The 23,609-nt window shown below is 42.6% G+C and overlaps 1 protein-coding gene and 2 long non-coding RNA genes across 3 annotated transcripts in view; 1 reads left to right on the forward strand and 2 right to left on the reverse strand.

The window, feature by feature from the left end:
- Positions 1-356: 356 nt before the first annotated feature.
- On the reverse strand, positions 357-2,393 carry LOC140730016 (uncharacterized). Its single transcript, XR_012099481.1, has 3 exons — positions 2,263-2,393; positions 704-821; positions 357-492 (listed from the first exon to the last, which is right to left on the reverse strand). It is a non-coding gene; the product is annotated as an uncharacterized lncRNA (long non-coding RNA).
- Positions 2,394-6,102: 3,709 nt separating this feature from the next.
- LOC140730632 (uncharacterized) lies at positions 6,103-11,410 on the forward strand. The gene has a single exon (XM_073051351.1). The coding sequence runs from the start codon at positions 6,597-6,599 to the stop codon at positions 8,364-8,366; it is 1,770 nt and encodes a 589-aa protein (XP_072907452.1). The 5' UTR covers positions 6,103-6,596; the 3' UTR covers positions 8,367-11,410.
- Positions 11,411-14,044: 2,634 nt separating this feature from the next.
- Positions 14,045-23,609, reverse strand: part of LOC140730635 (uncharacterized) — a 33,231-nt gene continuing 23,666 nt past the window's right edge. Inside the window, exon 2 of the long non-coding RNA XR_012099644.1 lies at positions 14,045-15,003. This is a non-coding gene — a long non-coding RNA (uncharacterized lncRNA). The remainder of the gene's footprint in view (positions 15,004-23,609) is intronic.

Here is a 23,609-nt window from a genome sequence, read left to right on the forward strand (position 1 = left end):
ATATTCTTCTACTACTGGGGCAGCACAGTAGCGTAGTGGTTAGCACAACACTTTACAGTACAGGCAACCCATGTTCATTTCTCGCCACTGCTTGTAAGGAGATTGTATAGTCTCCCTGTGACCACATAGGTCTCCTCCAGGTGCTCCGGTTTCCTCCCACAATCCAAAGACATACTGGTTAGTAGGTTAAATGGTCATTGTAAATTGTCCAGTGATTAGGCTAGGATTACATTGGCGGATGGCTGGGGAGTGCGGTTCAAAGGGCCAGAAGTATGCCATAAACAAATAAACAAACAAATAAATAATCTGTCTACAATTGGAGCCTGTAATTTATATTTAGATAATGTCTTGACTGTGTAGTTTGATGCTTAGTATTCTGCATGTTATTTGCTTGTTCTTTGCCGCTTGCACGATTTGTTCTTTTTTTGCATGTTGGGTGTTTGATGTTTATTCGTTGAACTGGTTCCATGGTTTTCTTTGCTTCATGGCTGTCTGTGGGAAGATGAATCTCAGGGTTATATACTGCATACATAATTTGCTAATATATGTACTTTGAATCCTTTTTAAATCTTTAAATTACTGAGCACTCTGAAGTCGTATGTTGGAAATACTCACCATGTAGCTGTGAGGATATATGTTTTTTTTAAAACATAATATGTTTTAGTTCTGGAAGTAAATTCCAAACACAAACTTTATCACTTACTTTAATGTCTTCCCTTCCTGCATATTCAGGGCTCTCACATTGTAAGGAGTCATGTGTCAGTGGTCCTGAGAACTGGAACTGTTCCACTGATACTGTTTTGTGTGGTGCTCTCCAGAAGCTAGAAGGGGAAGTACAGTCGTTAAAATAAAGGACATGAGAGAAATTGTGACCAGCTAAGATGTCATACTGCCTAATTCTTTAAACAGACTTTAGTTATTTTCCTTTGGCAAACTACATCATATTTTATGTTGAGCAAAATTTAATGAATCACAACATAAATCCATTGTGTTTGAGCAATGCACTGTGTCTTGGCAAATCATGGGTGTTGTAGTGGTAGTGCAGCTAGTACAGCCACTGCTTCATAGCACCAGAAACACAGGTTCAATCCTTACCATGGGTGTGGAGTTTGCTGCCTAAACCATGTGAGTTTCTTCTAAATGTTCCAGTTTATTCCTAGATCTCAAAGATATGAGCGTTGGAAGTTTAAGTGGCCACTGTAAATGTCCTTATATGTAAATGAGCCAATGTAGAATTAGTATAAAATAGGTGATTAATGGTCAATGTGGACTTGATTGCCAAAGGATCAATTTCTATGCTGTATTTCATTTTTACTCTATGGATATCAAAAAAACATAAGCAAAGTTAGTTAGCAGAGCCCTCCTGTAATAAATTTGCCAAAACTGCTTCCTTCAATCACAGCACTTGCTAGGTTTACCCAACTGCACCCTCTATTTTCCATTAATAATAGCAAAGTCTTTGGATGAACAAGTTGCGACTCCTCAGAAATAATGGTGCCAAATTCTAATTGCTATGTATTTGCTCTGCGTTGTACGCTTTGCTATAGGCTATACGTGGCACTGTAATCATATATTGCTCTCAATTTGTTGTGAGTTGTCTTATGCTTCTGCAGGACACTTTAATTCATTTGCTGCAGGATCTGAGCAATGAGTGACCTGTAAAAAGTTCAAAGTACATTTATTATCAAAATATGCATAGACTATACAACCTTGAAACTTGTTTCCTTACAGGCAGGCATTACACAAGAAACCCAAATGAACTCATTTTAAAAAACTCAATAAACACTTAATGTGCAAAGAGAGAGAGAAAAACAACAAATTGTGCAAACAATGAAACTAGGCAACCAGCATTTAGAACAGAAGTAAGTCACTTGGACACGAAGCCCAGAGCAGCTGGAGTGGACATGCAGCCTCAGTCTCAATGCAGAGTAAACATCACGGAGCAGGGACCAGACCCAGACCGACCCTCACCTCTGTTACCAATGCCCTTCCTTTTCGATTCCTCTGGCCCGGCGTTTAAATCATCAAAACATCAGGTAGTTGCTTACTCTCAGATCCAGCCCTGGTGCTTCGCTACTCTGGACCTGGACCCCGCCACCACTTTCCAGCCTGTACCGGGCCCTTCCAAATCGGCCTCGTACTCAGATCAATCAAACCTTGCTCCCTGTTTCCTCCGCTCTGACTTTTCTCTTCTTTGCATGCCCCAACTCCATCTAGAACATCCCTCGACCTCACTCTGACTCCATCTCAAATATGCCTCACCTTGCTCTGAGTCCTCCTTGAACATGCCTTGACCTCTCTCCAACTACTCTCGCACTCGCACGCCTCAACCCTCGACTCAGCCTTGGCATTGCATGCCTCCTCAATGTTCACGGTGATCATTTACTATAATTTTTTTTAGAGAAAAAAGAAGTTATTAATAAAGTATTTAGTTGTATTTCTTGCTTTGGAACTGCCAGTAGGTTGTCAACTGCCTTCAACAGCGTCATGTTAAATCAGATATGAATTGTTTAATAAAATTCCAATGGCCCACATACTTCCAGTGAGATTTTGCATGCTAAGCTGCCATCAGCCAATCAACCAAAATAAAATCACTGTGCCTTTAACAGGAGAGTCCAGGATCTGTGTAAATTGGGCAGAAGATGAGGATCTTCCTGACCAATCAGATGGAAGAGTCATAAGCAGTCTGGTGGATCAACAATTCAATGCTTCTACCTCAAAACTTTAATCCAGATTCAAGCTAGATGTTGAGATCTGTTCATGTAGAGTTGGCACCTTCTCTGTATGCCCAGAGGGCTTTGGCATGGAGATTCCCACATCCCAAAGATGAGCAGGCAGATTGATTGACCATAGTAGATTAGCCTTTGTATAGGTAAAGGGCAAAATAAAATCAAACAGGATTTAATGGCGTTGTGAACTAGAATAAATTGCAGAAGTACAAGGATGTCAGGAGAGTAGTCGATAACTGAGGGCATTGTTGAGTTAAGTGAAAAGGATCCAATGAGCTGAATGCCTTTGTTTTTCTATCATATATAAAGTAAACAATCTGCACTAGAACCATGTCAGAAAATCCATTAAATATCAAACCAGTACAAAAAAAAATAGGATTAGACGTAAACATTCGGAGTACTAGTATCCATTCGGCCCTTTGAGACTACTTCACTATTCAATATGAGCATGGCTGATTATTCTAAATTCAGTACCTTGTTCCTACTTTATCTCCATATCCCTTGACCTCTTATAGCGATTAGTCCTATATCAAAATCATTCTTAAATAAATTTAATGACTTGGTTTCTTCTGTGGTAGGCAAATCCATAGGTCCACTGTTCTTTGGGGGTTGAAATCTCTCCTGATCTCATTCCTAACAGGTGCTTACCTCATACCCTTTGCCTGTGACATCTGGTTCTGGACTTCTCCATCTTACCTCCATATTGTCTTTCCAATCCCATTTGGGTTTTTCTATGTTTCAAAGATGTCGCCACTCAAATAAGAAAAAAATGAAAATTATTAATATTGATTTATTGAAATAAGAGCAAGAGCTAAAAAATAAAGGGGAAGTTATTTTCATTTTCTGCTGTTTCTACCATAGACATAGACATAGAATAGTACAGTACAGGCCCTTCAGCCCACAATATTGTGCCAACCCTTAAACCCTGCCTCCCATGTAACCCCCCCCCACCTTAAATTCCTCCACATACCTGTCTCTTAAATTTCACTAGTGTATCTGCCTCCACCATCTTTAAAGAGATTGCACTACCAGGCAGTTCTTGCCTTCTCCTCCCCATACAGAAGATCTTTGGTACTCTTTCTCTTACAACATCTTGAACCATTTTTCCATTCCCACCAACCACTCCCCTATTGGCACTTTCCCTTGCAACCACAGGTGATGCAACATTTATCCTTTCACCTCTTCCCTTGCCACTGTCCAGGTCTTTCCAACTGAAGTAGCGATTAACTTGCAACTCTTCCAATCTGAAGTACTGCGTTTGATGTTTACAATGTGGGAACCAACTCAGGTGGTGTGACCACATGTGTTCAGTTCACAGGAGTGGCTCTCAGTTTCTTTGATGTCCTGCTTGACCCTCGAATTTCTCGAACAGATTTTTCTTTTGCCTTAGATTCCAACATATGTAGTCTCTTGTCTCTCGTGAGCTTCCAGTTGCCTGCCAATTTAATTCTGCCTCACACCCCTACTTGGATTTATTCAAGCATGGCTTCCTGTGCTGTTCGATGGGGCCCAGTGCAAACGTGGGGAACAGCATCTCATCTTCTGTCGGGGCACATTGCAGCTTTTTTGACAGAATTGAATTCACGTAACTTGTCTGTATCATCATCCATCTGTCATACTGGTCCAACTTGACCTAACTGCATTTTGTAACTCCAACATTCTTTTACCTACGTTCTCGCTCTTGCTGTGTTCCCATTAACTTATTGACCAGATAACTTTGTCTACTGTGGCTACTCCAGCTGTACTCTTATCATCGAACAAACTTCTTTATGTCTCCTTCTGAGCCCTGAGTTATAGTGAAAGTGTGAATAGGTTAGAATTTCATTCCCTGGGGCACAGGAGAATGATGAAAGATCTTTTAGAGCAGGAGTTTCCAACCATTTTATGTCATGGACCCCTACCATTATCCAAAGGGTCAGTGGACCCCACTTAGAGAACCCCTGTTTTAGAGGTGTGCACAATTCTGAGGGGTGTAGATAGGGTGAACGTAATGCAGGCCCCCCCCTCCACCCCCTTCACGCTGGGTGAGACAAGAGGTAGATGTCATAGGGGTGGGTGAAATATTTATTGGGAATCTGAGGAGGAAATGTTTCACAGGGAGAATGGAGTGGGCAGTCAGCTTAAGAGATAGATTTGGGTTCAATTATAACATTAAGAGAAGTTTGGATGGGTACATAGGTGAGCAGATAGATAGGTACAGGTAGACAGGACTAGGCAGAAGACCTGGGTGGCATGAACTAAATGGGCCGAAGAGCCTGTTTCTGTGCTGTAGTTCTTTATGACTCTATGATGAGGGATCTGTGACCTGACAGAATAACTCCGTTTATCTTCCCAGTGATGTACCGGTAGTTTCATTTGCAGAGAAGCTCCAGCATTTTCTGCTTTTATTGTGCATGTGTATACTTTGTGAAACTTACCGTCTGATTTGCACACAACGTTTAACTTCTCCACTCGGAAAAACATGTCCCAATATATTGTAGCTCGCCCTCAGCAATTTCGTATCCTTCTCACAAGGTCACATGGGAAGCTCATTGCCATAATTTACCCTTCCAGTGGTTACATCCGATTTGATTCTGCTCTCAGGGAATAATTAAAGTTGTCCCACCATATGCTTTCAGTAGCGTGTGGGAAAATACATCTTTATTTATCAGAAGCTCTTGTACGTTTAAGACAATAAACAACACTAAAATAGTATGAAGTCGCAAGAGACTGCGAACGCCGGATGGCGCAGCCAATCGAAAACCTGTAGGGACTCGGCAGGTTGTGATGCCTGACCTCCCGAATTCCTTTGGCTTTTTGTGTGTTGCACTAAAATAGTATGTGCCTGCTATGAACCTTCGGCTACTTTTTGACTACACTCTTGGTAGCTTTTAACCAGTCATTTTATAAATAAACTATTGAACCACGACAGCTATATAAAGCTGAGGTTCCCAGGATACATATGGTTTTATTTTGGATGACATGGGAATAGCACGTATTATTTCTGAGGGGCCATAGAAACGCCAAGGTGTGGAATTTCACATGCTTTCCTTTGGAATGCGTGCAAACCCTGACAGCAGCAACCTTCGAAGCAATTAAATCCATTTGGGGGAAAAATAAGCCCGATCTTGTTTCGAAAAAGGAACTATTAAGTTCTCCTGGTTCGAAAGCGGACTTAACTAACGAAATATCTTTGAGTAAAAATAGACTTCCAATTAAAAAGGTTAAGTTCCCATTGGAGGGCCTGATGGTCGGTCGATTCTCATGAGCACAGCTGCTTTGGCTCCGTGTGATTTGAAATGTACCATTCCCACGACCTCACTGATTAAGATCGCAGGAGAAGCGGGGCTGAGGTTAGCTTCGGGGGCCGCTTCCATAAAGCTGCCTTTCCCACTCCCACGTTTACAGGATAGGCTTTATTTTAATCCCCACAACTAACTGCCTTACATATCTGTGCTATAATCTTTGCGCCGATATTAACCTGGGCGCGTGGTGGCTGTGTCGGCGACCAACTTTATGAGGCTTATTCTAAATCAGCGATCACCGAATGTCAAAATGTTAAATCAATGGACAGCAGACGTAGCGCATCTGGTGGGCTGTGATGAGATAATAGATTAAACATACTTTACATCTACTAAGTACATCTTCACTGTTCCAAAGTTGGAATGCTAAGGAATGTTGACTTTATAAATCCCAAGCGACTCCTTCGCCGCTTCCGCCAGATTCCTTGCTGGAACCGTGGGATAATCGCACGTCGAAATCCAGGGAATATCGGGAGCGAGAGATGTGTGGAAGAACACTGCTCCACGTTCTCCGGCCAGTTGCCTGAGGGGCCGGCGTGTTGGCGACCTGGTTACCTGTAACCCGCCAGGGATTCTGCCGCAGAGGATGTTACTGCTGGTGATGCACAGCTTGCTGTCAGTGGTCACGGCTCGCCCATCGGTGCCCTCGGACACCGTGTGCGGCAGTAATGCTTGTTACACCGCGCACCTGGACAGAAAGCCCTTCCACCAGGCCCTAGAAAGGTGCAAGGCCAACGGGGGTAACCTGGCGACGGCCAAGAACACAGAGGAAGCGCTGCTGATCCACAAGCTGCTGTCCGGATTCTCCGCCGCACAGCGGCCGAGGAGCAAGTTTTGGCTCGGACTCCAGCTGCCCCCGAGGCATTGCTACCAGCAGCACAAACCGCTGAGGGGCTTCATCTGGACCTCGGGAGGAGCAGAGACCACCTACTCCAACTGGGCCAGGGAGCCCCGGAGTACCTGCACCGCGCACAGGTGCGTTCACCTCATGTCCAGCCCGGCCGGAGGCAACTACAAGTGGCACGACGGCGCGTGCGGTCACGGTGCGGACGGCTACCTTTGCAAGTTCAGCTTTAAAGGTATGTGCCCTCAGATCGCCCTGAGCGGCCCGGGTTCGGCCACCTACACTACCCCTTTCGGCGCCGTGAGTTCCTCCTTGACCCACGTCCCGTTCGGTTCCATTGCGGACGTGTCCTGCGAAGGGGGCTCTCTTGCAGCCGGCTATGTGTTGTGCAAGGAACGAGACCCGGGACAGTATGGATGGTCGAGCGATGGACCCTTCTGCACCCCTCCATCCGGCTGCGACCTTGATAATGGGGGCTGCGCACAGATTTGCGTGAGCGCCGGAGAAGGAGGAGGGTACCGGTGCCAGTGCGACCCTGGGTACCAACTGCGCGGGGACCAGCGCTCCTGCGAGCCTCGGGACTACTGCCAGGACCGGCCATGCGAATACAGCTGTGTCAGCCATTTTCAGGGTTTCCAGTGTCTGTGCCCCGTGGGCTACCAGCTCGCGGAAAACGGGCGCAGCTGCGAGGACACGGACGAATGCGCGCAGACACCCTGCGCCCAGATATGTATCAATACGCTGGGGAGCTTTCGCTGCGACTGCACCCAGGGTTACGCGCTGATTGCCGGCCAGTGCAGAGACCTGGATGAATGTTCTGACCATCCCTGTGACCACATCTGTCAGAACGCCGTCGGCTCGTACAGGTGCTTGTGCAGAGCAGGCTACGGACTCCAAGGGACCTTCTGCGTGGACATAGACGAGTGCGCAACACACCGCTGTCAGGGGACCTGCTCCAACAGCGAAGGCAGCTTCCAGTGCTCCTGCAGCCAAGGCTACGAGCTCGGGGAGGATGGGGAAAGTTGCATTCCTGAGGATGTGGCCACCTCGCTCACCTCCACTACCCAGCGCTGGGATACCATGGCGGGAGAGTGGGATCCCACTACGCCGGGCGCACTGATGGAACACGGCTCTGACTGGGAAATGTCCTCCGTCTCATTAGGGGGTCCGTCCATCAGGATGGGGGCGGCGGCGGAGAGCACCACTGTAGACTGGACCCCCGTTCCTTCACCTACAACAGCGCGGCTCTCCGAGAAGCCCGGCTCTGCCAGTCTGTCGTGGGCGCTGATGGGCGCTCTGGGCTCCGTGGCCGCGCTGCTGCTCGTCCTGTGTGTGGTGGGTTTCGTCATGTGCCTTCGCAACCGGTCGCCCAAAGAGAAGGGCATCAACGCCGGAGATTACTACAGTTGGGTGCAGTCAAGAGGGCAATCCCCATTCAGGGCTTCCTATGTCAGGTGCAGCCGTTCAAGCGATAATTACATCGAGATTGAAGCGAGCCAAACCGAGGTGTAAACACACGATGTGAATGGCCCCACGCGTCTTTGCCGCTGCACAAGCTGTGACAAACCTCCGCGCTCCTGTGCAACTTCAGAAAGAAATGACAAGACAAAAAAAAACAGACGCAAAGATTCTGAAATAAAGACATATGAACGGGCACAGACTTGAAATATTAACTCTGCTTTTCTCTCCACAGTCGCTGCCTGTCCTGCTGAATTGTCCTCACACTTCTGTACCACGCAGGCGGTGGGCATTCGGCCCATCAATCTGATAGTAGCAGCTCTCGGAACACACACATTAATCCCATTCCTACATTTATCTCCCTCTAGCCTGTCTTGGTCACATGCTTATCGACTTTATCAATCATCCGAGGGGTGTGGGCTTTGCAGGCCAAGCCAGCGTTTAATTGCCCATCTCTAGACTGCCCTTGAGGTGAGCTGCCTTCCTGAACGCTGCAGTCCATCTGGTGTGGGTTCACTCACAATGCAGTCACGGGCGGGGGGAATGCTAGGGTTGTGACCCAGCAATGATGAAAGAATTGTGATGTTTTCCAAGTCCAGCTTGGTTGGATAGCAGCTCCCAGGTGATGAAAGCTTCTGCCTTTGCTACTACCCTTGTCTTTCTAGCAAGGGTTTGGAAGATGCTGTTAAAAGAGTCTTTGAAATTTTCCTCTCTCTACATTAGAGCAAATTGCAGTAACTAGTTAGCCCATCAACACTTGTTTGAGGTGTGTGAATAAGCTGGACCGTGTTGGGAAATCCCATGAGGTCACAGGGAGAGCATGTAAACTCCACACAGACAACACATTTCTATAAAAAAAACATAACATGCATTACTAATGGACTCAAATCATTTTATTTTTGAAAACCGTGAGAAGTGAGTAGTTCTGCTTCTTCTGCCCCTTATCAGTACAGCAATAATTTCTTTTGACAAGTATCAGATGATTGCATAGATTTATTTAGGCCTCCAAGGGGCACCATTTTTTTCTTGGATATTATTTTGTTGGGCAACTGGCTTAAAACTTTATGCACAGCTTTGGTGATACTGCCTGGCTATAGTCCTTGACTCACTCATAAATTCAGTGCAGATATTGGAAATATTTTTTACATAATGAGATGGTATTTCACCAAGTTCCTTAGCATTGAAACAAATATTATTGGATGTAGAATGTTACTTTAAAGATTCTCATCAAAACGTACAAATTTAGATTTTTTCTGAATTGAAAATTGATTTAATATAATTTATATGATTACGATAATGTAACAATTGGATTTTTATATCTTTCCTGACTTGTATGTTTCAGAAACTCTTTTACAGTTAAGTACTTTTTAAGTGTGGTCACTGTTGCAATTGTGAAACTTGGGCATTAATTTGCAGAGTGCACCCTAACAAATAAGAAGGTGATATGGTTACAGTAACCTATTATATATATATATTTTAATGTTGATTAAGGGATTAATAATGGCCAGAGGCATTGGGGATAACTCTTCTTTTCTGAGTAATATCATGGATTATTTACTGTCCTGAGAGAAATATTTAATGTCAAGATGGCACTTCTGAGAGTTAAGTTCTCCTATTCTTAAGTTTCAACTTGGATTATTTTTCTTGCATCTCTGGAATGGTACAAAAGCAACAAATTTCTTTATAAATTTTTTGGGCTATACATAGGATGGTGAGTCACAGCCACAGGCAAGTTCAGTCTAAAACTCAAGGGCGTCACTCTAAGGAGACAATAAATATTTAAGAGGGACCTGAGGGTCTAGGTCTTCACAGAGAGGGCAGTGGATTCTTGAAATAGCTTAGCTTTTGTCCAAGGTAGAGACAGGTACAATCATAATATTTGGACAGGTACATTAATGGAAAGATTTAGAGGGATAATTGGCAATACACAGGGAAAAAGAATGTGTGTATATTATTCTTGTTTAGCATGGATGAGATGAACTGAAGTGTCAGTTTTTGTGCTATATAAATACAGTATATTGTGCAAGTACCATAAATGTCTATTTCATAGGCAACCTGTGCGTAATTATTCACATTCAATGAAAGACTGGCAGAAACTAAAATGATACCTTGACAGTTTAACATGTACTACCTATCTTATATGCACATTCTGGTGGATGTGAAGCAGACCAATACTTCCTGAATATCTCTTTAGATTCATATCCACAGCAAATTTAGGCTTTTATACACATGTTCCCTGAGTTTTAACCCTTTTAGTATCAACACTATTATAGATCAGGGCTTGGAGTTAGGAGTCAAATTCCAGTGTCCTTTGTGAGGAGTTTGTACGTCCTCCTCGTGGAATGCATGGGTTTTCCCTGGGTGCTCCAGTTTCCTCTCACAGTCCAAAGACGTACCAAGTAGGTTAATTGGTCATTGTAAATTGTCCTGTGAGTAGGCTAGGGTTAAATTAAGTTTGTCGGGATTGCTGGGATGGTGTGGATCGAAGGGCTGGAAGTGCCTACTACATGCTGTATTGGTAAAAAAAAATTAATAGGATTTCCTTATTAATTCTAACTGCTTGCAGTCTGGGTATACATGTGAGCAAAATTGGGCCTGTTATTCCACCCCCCCCACCCCCCACCCCGGCATGTAATCACCATAATGAAGCTGCAGTACGTCATTCTTGTAAATCACTTCACCAAGGACAGAAAGAGAAACACTCTACATTGGTTGAAAATGTGGACCAGCTTTGTGAGAAATCAACAGATCTTGGAAATGCAACTATTGAAATTAAGCTCCTTTAATTGTTTGTTTCAATTGTCTGCAGTCCACTTCATTGTGAGATTTGTCTGGACAGGCTGCAGGTGTAACTCAGGAAAGGTATCCATGTCTATTACCTGTGTCTCGGCAAATATCGCTGAAAGATTGAAAAAAGCAGGAAGAACATGTTGTTTATTATGTACACAGCCTGTAGGCATACTTGGGAAAAAATTAACATGCAATAGTTATGAATGTTCTCAAATGGGTTGTTGATGACACAGGGAAAAACCATGCTGTGTAAATTGCCTTGATACATTTGTCGTAACTATTTATTTAATAAAGGTTGGTTAAAACTGTTTTTATTCTATGTTCTACAATGATTTCAGACACAAAATAGAAATAATAAAAACAAAAAAAAACAATGGATGAATATTTCATAGAAAAGCAAGTGCAGATATTGAGCTTGCTGGAACTTTGCAGTGTATTGACTTATAAAACAGCTTAATGTGGAGTTATGGATCAGGCCATCAACTATGATTCCTGGTTTGTGCTGAGATATTCGATCCTGACTGGCTTAGCGGCTACACTAGCTCTCAGAAATAGTAAATACTTGAAGGAGGAGATAGAGTATGCACCCACTCATCTTGTTCATGATCACTGTTGGGCTACTTCTACTAAAGACATTTATGTATTTATGGATTGGAATAGACTCACAATGGCCCCATTTGCAACAGGACAGCCCAAAAATGAAGCCTATTTGAATTAATTAGAGTTAGAGGTAAAGCACAGAAGCGTATTTGTCCATTACAAAACCATTTAAACTGCCCACCCCCATAGACCTGCACTGGGACCACAGCCCTCCATACACTGACTATTCAGGTACCCATCGAAACTTCTCCTAATCATTGAAATCGAGGTTCATGCACCACTTGTGTGGGCAGTTCATTCCCCACTCTCAAGACCCTCTGAGTGAAAATGTTTCCCCTCATATTCCCCTTAAGCTTCTCACCTTTCACTCTTAACCCATGCCCTTTGGTTGTAGTCCCATCCAACCTCAGTGGAAAAAGCCTGCTTGCATTTGCCCTATCTGTATTCATCAAAAAGAATCTCAAGTGCTTAGAGCCAAACCTCTGTTGGTTGGGCCACATTTATGGAGGGATTGAGACCCTTCAGTTAGACAGAGAGATTGGATACAGTGAGGGGAAGAGGTGGAGCAAGAGCAGGCAAGTGATAGGTGAATCTCCATGAAGAGGAGTGATTGGCAGATGAAGGAAGGAACAGTGGAAATATTCATGGAGGCTGGGAGACAATAAAGTACTGCAGATTATGGAATCCAACGGGAAGGGAAGGTGGAGCATGGAATCAAGTGAGGGGGAGGCGGGGCTGGTATATGGAAACAGTCGAGGAAGTGACCCAGTGGGAGGAGTGTGATATTCTGGGTGGAGGGGTGATGGGGGAGGCTGGTTTGGGTGAGCATAGGAGGAACAAGGTAGGTCAGGATGCGAAAGGGACAGAGGGAGTGCAGGTTACCCAGAACTGGAGAATTCAATGGTTCATGCCGTTGGGTTGTAGACTACACAGGAAGAATATGATGAGCTGTTCCTTTAGTTTGCATTTGGCAGTAGAGGAAGCTTCAGACAGATAGGACCAAAGGGGATAACTTCATTTGATCCATCATTGAAATGTTCCACAACCTATGGTCTCACTTTCAAGCACACTTCATCTCATGTTCTCGATACTTATTGCTTATTTATTTATTACTATTATTTCTTCCTTTGTGCATTTGCACATTTTATTGTCTTCTGCACACTGGTTGAACACACAAGTTGGTGCAGTCTTTTATTGATTCTGCCACGGTTGTTTCTCTATGGATTTATTGAGCATGCCTGGAGGTTGCATATAGTGACATGTATCTATTTTGGTAATAAATTTACATTGAAATTTGAGTCTATCAGAATATTTCATCAGTCCCATTCCAACATCTATTTCCCTGTAACATATTGTACTCATCACATATGCCCATTAGTGACACCCTGATTCCTTTACGTTCCATCTACTTGAGGGATCATTGTGTGAATGTTCAAACTCGCATAAAGTCACTCAGGTCAGGATCAAACCTGGTTTGCTGTAGCACAGAGATAGGAATATTTCTTGCTATACCATTGCAAACCACAGAATATGCTAACTCTAAGTAATCCTCTCAATCCCTTCTCCCACCATTTTTCTCTCTCTCACTTTCCAACCAAGAATACCCAAATTCTCTTATTACCATCTTTGAGGTCAGACAACCCACCAGCCAACCAACCACCACACTTCTTTGGGATATATATATTCTTTATACCTTTCCAAGTAAACACAAAACTTAAAAAAAAACTCACTCCTGAAGATTCAGCAGCCAAAGTTACTTGAGGCAAAGATAGTTCTGGATGTCTGCTATCCTTTTTGTGAATGGAAAAAAAAGTATCGCAATTGCAGTCCAAAGTGGGCTGATCTGAATTCCAAGACAGTATTATCGATTCTGTCTTTGATCTGAGCTGGAAGAATCCAATAAGTTCCTCAAAGTTAATGTTAAACCAAAAGATCTGGTTCCTTTCTTCATTCCACATAACGGAGAGATATTTTTGACTCTTCCCAAAAATATACTTTATTTGTACTGTGTACAGAAAATACAACCAGCATTATCATTTACTTCATTCATAAAACCAAGAAAGTCAATGCATTTCCTTACAAAGCATCAGTTAACTCAGGTTTGTTCCTTAGTCAATACACCTATCAAACATCTGAGAGGCATTCACAGTGCTCAGCACCTCAGTCCATAGATTGCAGGATCCCAGAGTGAGCTGCTTCCCGACACAGACTTTGTGTTACCCGCACAGAAGTTCATCGCAGCCTCTAGCACATATTCCAGCTCCCTGGAATGTGCCAGTTGACAGCATTCAGTTGTGAACATCTCTGTTCTGATTGTGAACGAGCCACATTTAGACCAAAGCTGAAGATGTAGAAGGTCTTTATTCAATAATATAAGCAAGCATTAATGGAGAATCTATCCCTTTCTTACAATCATGCAGTACAGTGAGACTTCAAACACAAACGTAACCATTAGTAATTAGATACAGTTTCATTGGTTGTGATTAGAGTAATTTCCATCACGTTTAACACTAATTCCAAGGAAAGAAGGGAAAGGAAAGATGGATGGATTCACACAGCTTAAAGAAACATTTCCTCTTCAAACACAAAAGGACCTGCAAATTTATTTCACTTTAAGTAGCAAAATCATACAGTTGGTCACATTTGATTTCCTTGAAGCACAGGAAGCACAGCACAAGAAAGTAAATCTCAAAGTTGTACTTGGTGACATATATGTACTGTAATTTGATAATAAATTTATTTTGTACTTTGCACTATGATTAATTCAAACATCCTCTCGATACATAGCTAACAACCCCACAATGGCTCTTATATGTACACAGTTAGGCATTTCCTTTCCCTCCTTCTACAAATAAAAATGAACTCCTATGTTGCCACACCTCTTGAAATATTTTAAAACACACAAACCATGCTTCGCGTGTTCTTTGATACTTATCGGTCCATTGACTTTTGGCGCAAACAAGTTTAGTTATTCGGTACTACGTTTAAAAAAATACTAACACTTTAGTCATTGGCCACGTAAAAGATCACAAAGATATTCAGGATAATTCCTCAACCGTTGTGACTGGGAGACCAGAACTGAAGAAGCAAAAGATGTTTGTTCAGTGCAATGAACAAGCAGCCTGGTGGATTCAGTCTGTATGCAGCATTTCGATACAAAATGCCCAATTTCTTCTCTCCCTCAGATGCTGTGCCACGGACTGAATGTTCCTTTAAACGCTTGTAGTCTCTTGTGTCTGGAGGATCCAACTCTTTTGGAGAAGCTTTGGAGGAACTCTGCAGTGCCAGGAGGATTTATACTCTTTAAACACAAAGATAAGAATAAGTGATTAAATAAGGCTTCACTGGCTACAATCATCCACCTGTACAATTTAGGTGTAGACAGGTAACTTTGCAGAATAAAATATTTACAATGTTAGCACAAATCTAATGGCATAACTCATTTGTATATTCAAATACCAGTGGATGGTCTGAGGGGTTCTGAGCAAAGAACAGTTTGTGCTTTATCACATGGAAGCATCATGACGTATGTAATCCACATATTTTTACAGAAATAACCCGTAATAAATTATTTAAACAAACAAGAATGCTTAATTAAACAATATTACTCAAATAAAACTTAAATGTTAAATACACAACAGCCAGTACATTCCCTGCTCTCAACCTGTCTCTATCAAAGAGGGGCAATTAATGGGTTTTTTTTGGTCATCACAGACTATTCAGAACAATGTAGCGTTAGAACATCCCATGCCAAATGCTGGTTTCAAAGCCCTCAAAATAAAATAATTCTTTATTAAAACCTACTTTCTTTTTCTTCTCTCTCTTTGCTTATCTTCATCTATCACTCCCATGCCAGTTTCCCAATCTCAGCTTTGCTTCCCTCCCCTACCTGCCACAATCTGCTTGTCATCTTACACCTCTCCTCAATCGACCAATCACCTCGGACTCCTTTATCACCACCCCTCGTTCCATCTTTTCCACCGGCCATCACCAATATCCATGATGCAGGGATTCAAGCCGAAATATTGACAATTCCTTCCCACTATCTCTCCCCCACTCCAATGCTGCTCAACGGCTGAGTTCTTCCCAGCATATTGTTTGTTGCTCCAGATTTCAGAATTTGCAGTGTCTTGTGTCTCCAGGAATTTTTATCTTGAATACTGATTCCCATTTTTAATCAACAAGCTCATATCCCATAACACCTAAAAGATGCCCAAATCCTGACAATCCCTAACAATCCTTAATAATCCTTACAGGGGAAGATCATTAAGTTCTGGACTGACCAAAGCATGTCTTCTATTGAATTTGTTATTTTCCAGCACCTATTGATGTTTGTTTCAGAATGTTTCCCTGGAAACAGCCCCCAGAACAGAGTCCTTTATTAGGCAGATTCTTAGGATGAATGTTAACTTCTTGGTCAACACACAATCTACATGTCAGTGGGGGAGGGGTGATACTTATGATATAAGTTTATTTCTGAAAGTAAAAATATTGTTATATTCAAATACAAGTCTAATTTTTACATAGTTAATACTTTATTTTATTACAAAACTACAAAAATTTATTCACACAAAAAATACAAAATACAAACATGATGAATTTACAAGACAGTGAACAAATTCTAAATAAAATATGATTATTACTGTCTATAAACAGTCAATTTCCTGGGGGGCTGAATGTTCCGGAAAATCCCCCACTGAACCCACGGTGACCGTAGGCTCCCTCTTCAAGGACACTGGGGCAGGAACGTATCCCTGAACTAGGGGCAGGCATTTGGCCCAGGCATTTCCCTCGACTGCCCGCTGCCTGGACCTGTGAATGGCCCTCTTGCCCAGGCCTAGGAGCAATCCCACCAGTAGATCCTCCGAGCGATCTGCCCCCCTCTGTACTGGATGCCTGTATATCAGGGTTGAACTGCAACCAAAACCTGAGGAGTAACCCCCCTTCAGATACTCAAATAGGGGCTGCAACCACTCCCATTCCAGAGAAATGTAGTACAGTGACTCCTGCCGGCTACAGAATGCACAGGTGGACAGGATGTCAGTGACCCGATTTAAAACACTTCCATCACAGGCTCCCAATGTACAGGGGAAGGACCCCTGCATAAACAGATTTAAACTAGGGACCTCCCCTACTATATTCTTTTGCTTCACTGTAAACAAAAGCATAATTCAAAGTTTTGAAGTACATTTATTATCAAAATATGTATAAATTATACAACCTTGAGATTCATCTGTTTACAAGCGGCCATAAAGCAAGAAACACTCAAGTATCTGATTTTTAAAAAATAGCAACACTCAATGGGCAGAAAAAGAGCAAAAATGGGCAAAAAAAACACCAATCATGCAAACAATAACAGCAAGCAACATCATTCAGAACCAAACTGAGTCCATAGACCCAGACCTGGAGCAGCCGCGGTAGGCCAGGAGCCTCAGTCTCAGTTCATCTTACGTGGGGCAAATTACTGTTAAAGTCACAGATGCAAAGCCTGAAACAGTCTCAGAGCCCCAGTGCTGCAGAGAGAGGAGTAAACGTTGTGGAAGAATGAGCAGAATCAGTCTGACACCCGCCTCCTGTCCCCACACCCTGCCTTATCGGTCCATCTGGGCCAAAATTTAAATTGTCTGAACACCAGGTCCTGCCCCGCACTAGGACTCGCACCCTGTCATAGCGATATGCTCTGGGCCTGCCCGTACTTGACATTTCCAAAATGGCTTGGCGATTAGATCAATCCAACCTCACCCCTGGTTGAGATGGACGGGCTCTGAAACTCTTCCGCTCTGACTCCTTTCCGATTCGCTCTCTGTCACTCCATCTGCGACTCTGTCCCAAACATGCCTCAACCTCGCTCCAACTTTGCATCACAGCTGCACACCTCCACCCTCAACTCAGCCTTGCCTTGGTGGTGATAGTTTACCACAATTTACCACAGAAAAAGTGTTATTAATAAAGTATTTAGTCGTAATTCTTGCCTTATGAACCACCTTCAGTAGCGCCATCTTAAACCATTAAGTCGATCAGAAATTCCATCTGTTAATTGTGGCCAAATGTCTTAGTTTTTCTCTATTGGCCTTGATATTTCTCAAAAATGACTTATCATGTACTGCCTTTAACATTTCCCTTTACAACTCAGTGTAGATTCTTCCAGCCCACTTATTTTTGTACTTCTGGAAATCTTTTAAGCTTGAAACTGCCTCTTGCATAATTTATTGACCATTGATCTCAGCAGGACCTGGAGATGTTTTGCCCTTTGAAGATGCATATTATTTTACATTAAAGATTTTCCACAGCTGATTTGTCATTTTAAAACAGCTCAATCCAGTTTATTGTAGGCTATATTTGTATATCATCAGTTTGCCTAACTAAAAGTTCAAGCAATTGGTTTGTGTTTTCCTCTGCACTCACTACTGTCAATTCTAAATGATATTATGGTCTTTATTTTCAAGATTACTATCAGATTTTTCCCTGTTTCTGGTTCCCTACCTGTCACCGAATCAATAATCGAGACACAAGAGTCTTTAGATGCTGGGACCTAGAGCAAAAATAAAACAAGCTGTGGAGGAACTCAGCAGGGCAGACAGCAAATGGCAGAGGTAAATGGACAGTTGCCATAGCTGAAGGAGAAATACCTTCAGTCCTGGTGAGGAGGCTCAGCCCAAAACACCGATTGTTTACTCTTTTCCATAGATGCTGCCTGACCTGCTGAGTTTCTCCAGCATATCCTTGGAGTTGATTTGATTTCCAGCATCTGCAGGATTTCTCATTTTGGAGAAATATCCTATTTTCGAAGGAGAGGAGAGTGATAAAGAGATGAACATTGCATTGTTCTGTTATATTCCTCAATGAAATCTCAAGACTGAATTGTGATATTCTGAGGTAATCTCCTTACAGATTCAATTGTTTTTAAGTCAGAAAAAGAAGTAAGAACTGAATCCCTTAATTCCCTGCCAAAATGTGACTCTTGGAAGAAGGGTATTGGAAGGGTGATTGAGTAAACACATTAATATCAATCACTAGGGAATAAAGATGATTTGCTTTTACTCGGTCTAAGATGACTGATGAGGCCACTGTGGGAACCCCGGACCTTTCTACAGATGGGGCAGGTGGCGGTAAACTGTGATCAGGATTATGGAGGAGAACTCCCTTGATAAATAGAACGGATGGCATTTGACCGTTAGGTGTCAAGGTCGGGGGAAACAGGACAAAACCACCATATGACAGCGCCTCCGAGAATTTATCATGAAGCACACACCTCTATTTTTTTTGCCATTTCCAAATCAGCAGTTGAGACCATGTGGTAAATCCGGAAGCCGTTCCGCTTGACGAGATTTGGTATGTCACCAAAGACTCTTGCAAGTTTCTACAGAAGCACTGAGGAGGGCATCCCGGCTATTTCCATCGCTGTCCGGAAAGGAGGCATCAATGCACAGCGTCAGAAAGAGCTACAGAATGGTGTAGGCTCAGCCAGCTCTATTGTGGGCACCAGCCTCCCCCACGAGGACGTGTTCAAAAGACGATGCCACAAGGAGGCAGCATCCATCATTGAGGACCCCCAGGAGCCTGAAGACACACACTCAGCATTTTAGGAACAGCTTCTTCTCCTCTGCCATCGGATTTCAGAACAGAGCATGAAATCCCTGAACTTAAGTTTTGCCTCTCTTTTTGTGCTGCTTATTAATTTATTATAAATATTTCTTATCTTAGCTTATAGGTTTTTTTAAATGTACTGCTCTGTACTGCTGCTGCAAAAGATTTCACGACATATGTTGGTGATAATAAGCTTGGTTCCGATTCTGATTCCTGACCTCTGAATTTTAAGTTGTTAATGCCTCTGAGCTGAAGTGGAATTGCTTTCTTTGCTGGTGTCACTGGCTGAAGCATCGATGTTCGGAAAATTGGAATATCAAGACAGTAGTGCATGCTACTGTTGAAATAAGCTGTTGCCCCACCCACTCATGCTCCATGGCTCAGAGACATTATGTCCTGCTTAGACCTTGAAAAGATTCATTACTCACTTCATAATTCAGACATAAAGTTCCAAAAGGTGTGAGGGCCTTTTCTTGAATATTTTCATAATTCCCATTTAGATTAAGGGTGCATCCCTCCCTTTTCTCTTTTGCATTTAAATCCCTTACTTCCATCTTCTTACGGTTAAGATTTACAGTTTTTTTGATGTGTAAACATATTATAGTTCAGGTAATATATCTTCTTTTTATAAATACAGCTCTGTGGAGATAGAAGTTCTGATTAACTTTTTTATATATTGTAAGGTTGGCTTTGAGTTGGGTGGTGGGAGGGCGGGATGGTGACTTTATGGGTGCTTTTTCTTAATTGTTATGAACTGTACATTTGATATGTTTGTTTTGCACTGTATAAACCTCTTTTTTATTTTTTTTGTTTTGTCGCATTGTAGAAACTCATAAAAATTAATTTAAAAAAGAGAAATAAGCTATGCTGCAGACTGTAACATCGGAACAGCGAGCTGATACCTCTCAACACACACAAAATGCTGGTGGGACACAGCAGGCCAGGCAGCATCTATAAGGAGAAGCACTGTCGACGTTTCGGGCCGAGACCCTTAATGTTGGTTGTCATGACACCATGTCACCAGGCTCTCTATCTCCTTTCCGTACTCCAACTCATCTTTATTTAAGATGTGGACGAAGGGTCGACAGTGCTTCTCCTTATAGATGCTGCCTGGCCTGCTGTGTTCCACCAGCATTTTGTGTGTGTTGTTTGAATTTCCAGCATCTGCAGATTTCCTCGTGTTTGAGCTGATACCTCTTTTTCCTTTGTTAGTGAGAGAGACACCGAGGGATGTTGAAATGTTGGGATGGACAGTGTTTTTTTTTGATGGACTCCAGATCATGGTCTCTTTGGGGGGGAGGCTTGCTATTGCTTGCATGGCAGGTGGTGGTGGGGCTAATGCTTTTGCTGAGGTAAGTGGGGAGAGGGCGGCTTTGGGTTCTAATGATTTTCTCTCATTCAGTCTTTGGGGTTCTTCTATTTCATGGATGTCTGCAAAGAGTGCAAATTTCAGGTTGTATATTGAATACATTCTCTGATGCTGAATGGAACCATCGAACCACTGAAAAGCAAGCAGATTAATGACACTCAAAGCATTGGTCAAGGAGACAAACTTAAAAGGAATTAAGTTCCAGAACCTAGACCCAGACGGAAGTGAAGGAAGGCAGGATGTACTGGAAGCAACAATAGGGGAAATGGGGAGATATCAGAGCACTGGTAGAAGTCCCAGAAGCAAAGAGGGGGCATGGCCACATGGACTCATTGGAGAGGCAGAGAATATAAAGTGTGGAGGACAGTGTTAGTTAGCAATCACAATGGATAATAAGCATGCTAGAGTGTTGGATGAGCTCAGGTTTGTGGACTGTTCACAGCGGGCATAGGACCGGGAATGCATTGAAGTAGTTGGAGGAGTCATCCGGAGTAATAGTTGTTGGAAGATGTGGCTGCACTCAAACAGATCCAATGATCAATTGTGATATTGAAGGAATAATAATTGGCTCAATCATGGAGAGAATATAAATATAAATCTGGAAGCTCAGATTAACAGCACGTTGATTTGATTTGCTGAGAGACAGTCACGTTCAGAGAGCTGGAATGGAACTATTTCTGGAAATCAATGTGTTAGTTCTAGTCATCTTCCTGTGTCACAGACATCTATCCTCTTTAAATAATTTACACAGCTTTTGAAATGCTGATACTAATAGACCAGGGCTTTAATGTAGGACTTCTCCAGCAGCGAAGCAAAAGTGCCAAGAATAGGCTTTACCAAAGCTTTGTAAACAGCATACTAAGTGGCAAGGAAGGGTGAAAGGGCCGGATCTCAAACAATGACAAGACAGAGTACAGGAAAGAGATAGAGAGCAATCAAGAAAACAATCATTCTTCAGTGTCAGCAAAACAAAAGTTCTGGTCATTGACTTCAGGAAGCAGGGCGAGTACACATCCCTGTATATATCAACAGTGCTGCGATGGAGATGGTTGACAGCTTCTAATTTCTAAGTGTAAATATCACTAACAACTTGTCCTCATTCAACTATGTAGATATTATGGCCAAGAAAGCTGTCCAAAGCCTTTATTTCCTGTGAAGGCTGAGGTTGTTCAGCAATGTTTGTAATGACCCTCACCGATTTCTGTAGAATGTCTTCATCTGGATGCATCACAACTTAGTATGGGAACTGCTCTGTCTAACTGTCAGAAATTACAGAGAGTTGTGAACACAGCCGGTCCACCAACAACCCAGCCTCCCTCTATTGACTCTGTTTACATTTCCTGATGCCTCAGGAAAGCAGCCAACAAAATCAAGGACGCCCCTCCCCCACAACTTCAGTCATTCCCTCCTACGTCTTTACAGACAAAAGATACAAGAAGTCAAGCTGAAGATTTTGGTTCTTCCCCCTTCCTTTCCACTTGATGAAGTGTCTCTCTTGGCCCAAAACAATTACTCTTTATTCCTTTCCATATATCCTGCCTGACCAGCTGAGTTCCTCCAGCATTTTGTGTGTTACTCTGGAAGACACAAAAGCTTGAGTACACACACCATCAGGTTCAAGGGCAGCTTCTAATCTGCTCTTATAAGATTTTTGAATGCAGCTCTTTTATGATAAAGCTGAACTCTTGGTCTCTCAATCTACCTGGTCATGGTCTTTGTACTTTTCCAACTGCACTGCACTTCCTCTGTAACTGTACATTATATTTTACACTCTCTTGTTGTTTTTCCTTTTGTGCTATCTAATTGTACTTATGTATGGAATGGCTTGAATGGATGGCATGCAACAAACACAACTTTATACTGCAGCACTGTGTATGTAACAACAATAAGCAAATCAACATCAGTTCTCAAGGGCAGGATCCCGAGCACTTGATGTTGCCACTGACCCACAGACCAAACTGAAGACACCACTGAATGTCGGCACAGCATGTTCTTTCTTTCTCCCCCCTCCATTTCACTAAACCCATGTGGGATGTTCTCAATAGCTCACTCCTCATTGCAACAAGATCTCATGAAACACATAATTATTACAGCTCCTAAGAGCAACTTGTACACTAGGATTCACACAGCACACTTACTGATCGCAGCAGGAGCTTTACAAACAACCTAGATCATACCTGCATCCAGGTCATATGTAAAGGTATACAATAAAGTAACAAAATGATTTGTAGGGCACAAACACAAGAGACTCTGCAGATGCTGGGCAACACACACAAAATGTTGGAGAAGCTCAGCAACTCGGGCAGCATCTATAGTGAGGAACAATGACTTGACGTTTCAGGTAGAGAGGTCAGGACTTGCCTTTGATTACCCTTCCATAGATGCTGCCTGATTTGCTGAGTTCCTCCAGCATTTCTTTGAATGCTGCAAAAGATCTGAATAGATGGCACACAAAATACAGTTTATTCCTGAATCTCAATACATGTGACAATAAAATAATTTAGTAATTTTACCTGGTTTCAAAATGCAATCCTTTCAAATCCTCCAGAGACAAGTTTTGTTATTATATTTTGGTGTATTTTGGGGTAATTTTTTTCTCTTTTTCAATTTTTTTGTTTCCTTCTCTTCACCTTTCTGCATAGACTGTTCAGCCAATGGTATTCTCAGTATTACATGGGAATGTCAGAGAAACACCATGAACAGCAAGAATAAGCCCCAGACCACAGAATGTTTAAATTCCAGAATCAACTTCACTTCCCCATCATGCGACAAATCCTATGATTTCATCAGTGCCCTAAATCATTCCGTCTCAGTACTGAATACTCTTAGAGGAACCAAAAGAGTGCTGGGTGAAAACTTCCAAAGGTTTACAATCCTCTAAATATGAGAAGGAGAAAAAAAAACTTTGCACTAAGTAATTGATGTCTGGCTCTAAATTCTCTATTTTTTAC

The sequence above is a fragment of the Hemitrygon akajei genome, chromosome 7 (assembly GCF_048418815.1).
Source record: "Hemitrygon akajei chromosome 7, sHemAka1.3, whole genome shotgun sequence".
Classification (NCBI taxonomy): Eukaryota; Metazoa; Chordata; class Chondrichthyes; order Myliobatiformes; family Dasyatidae; genus Hemitrygon; species Hemitrygon akajei.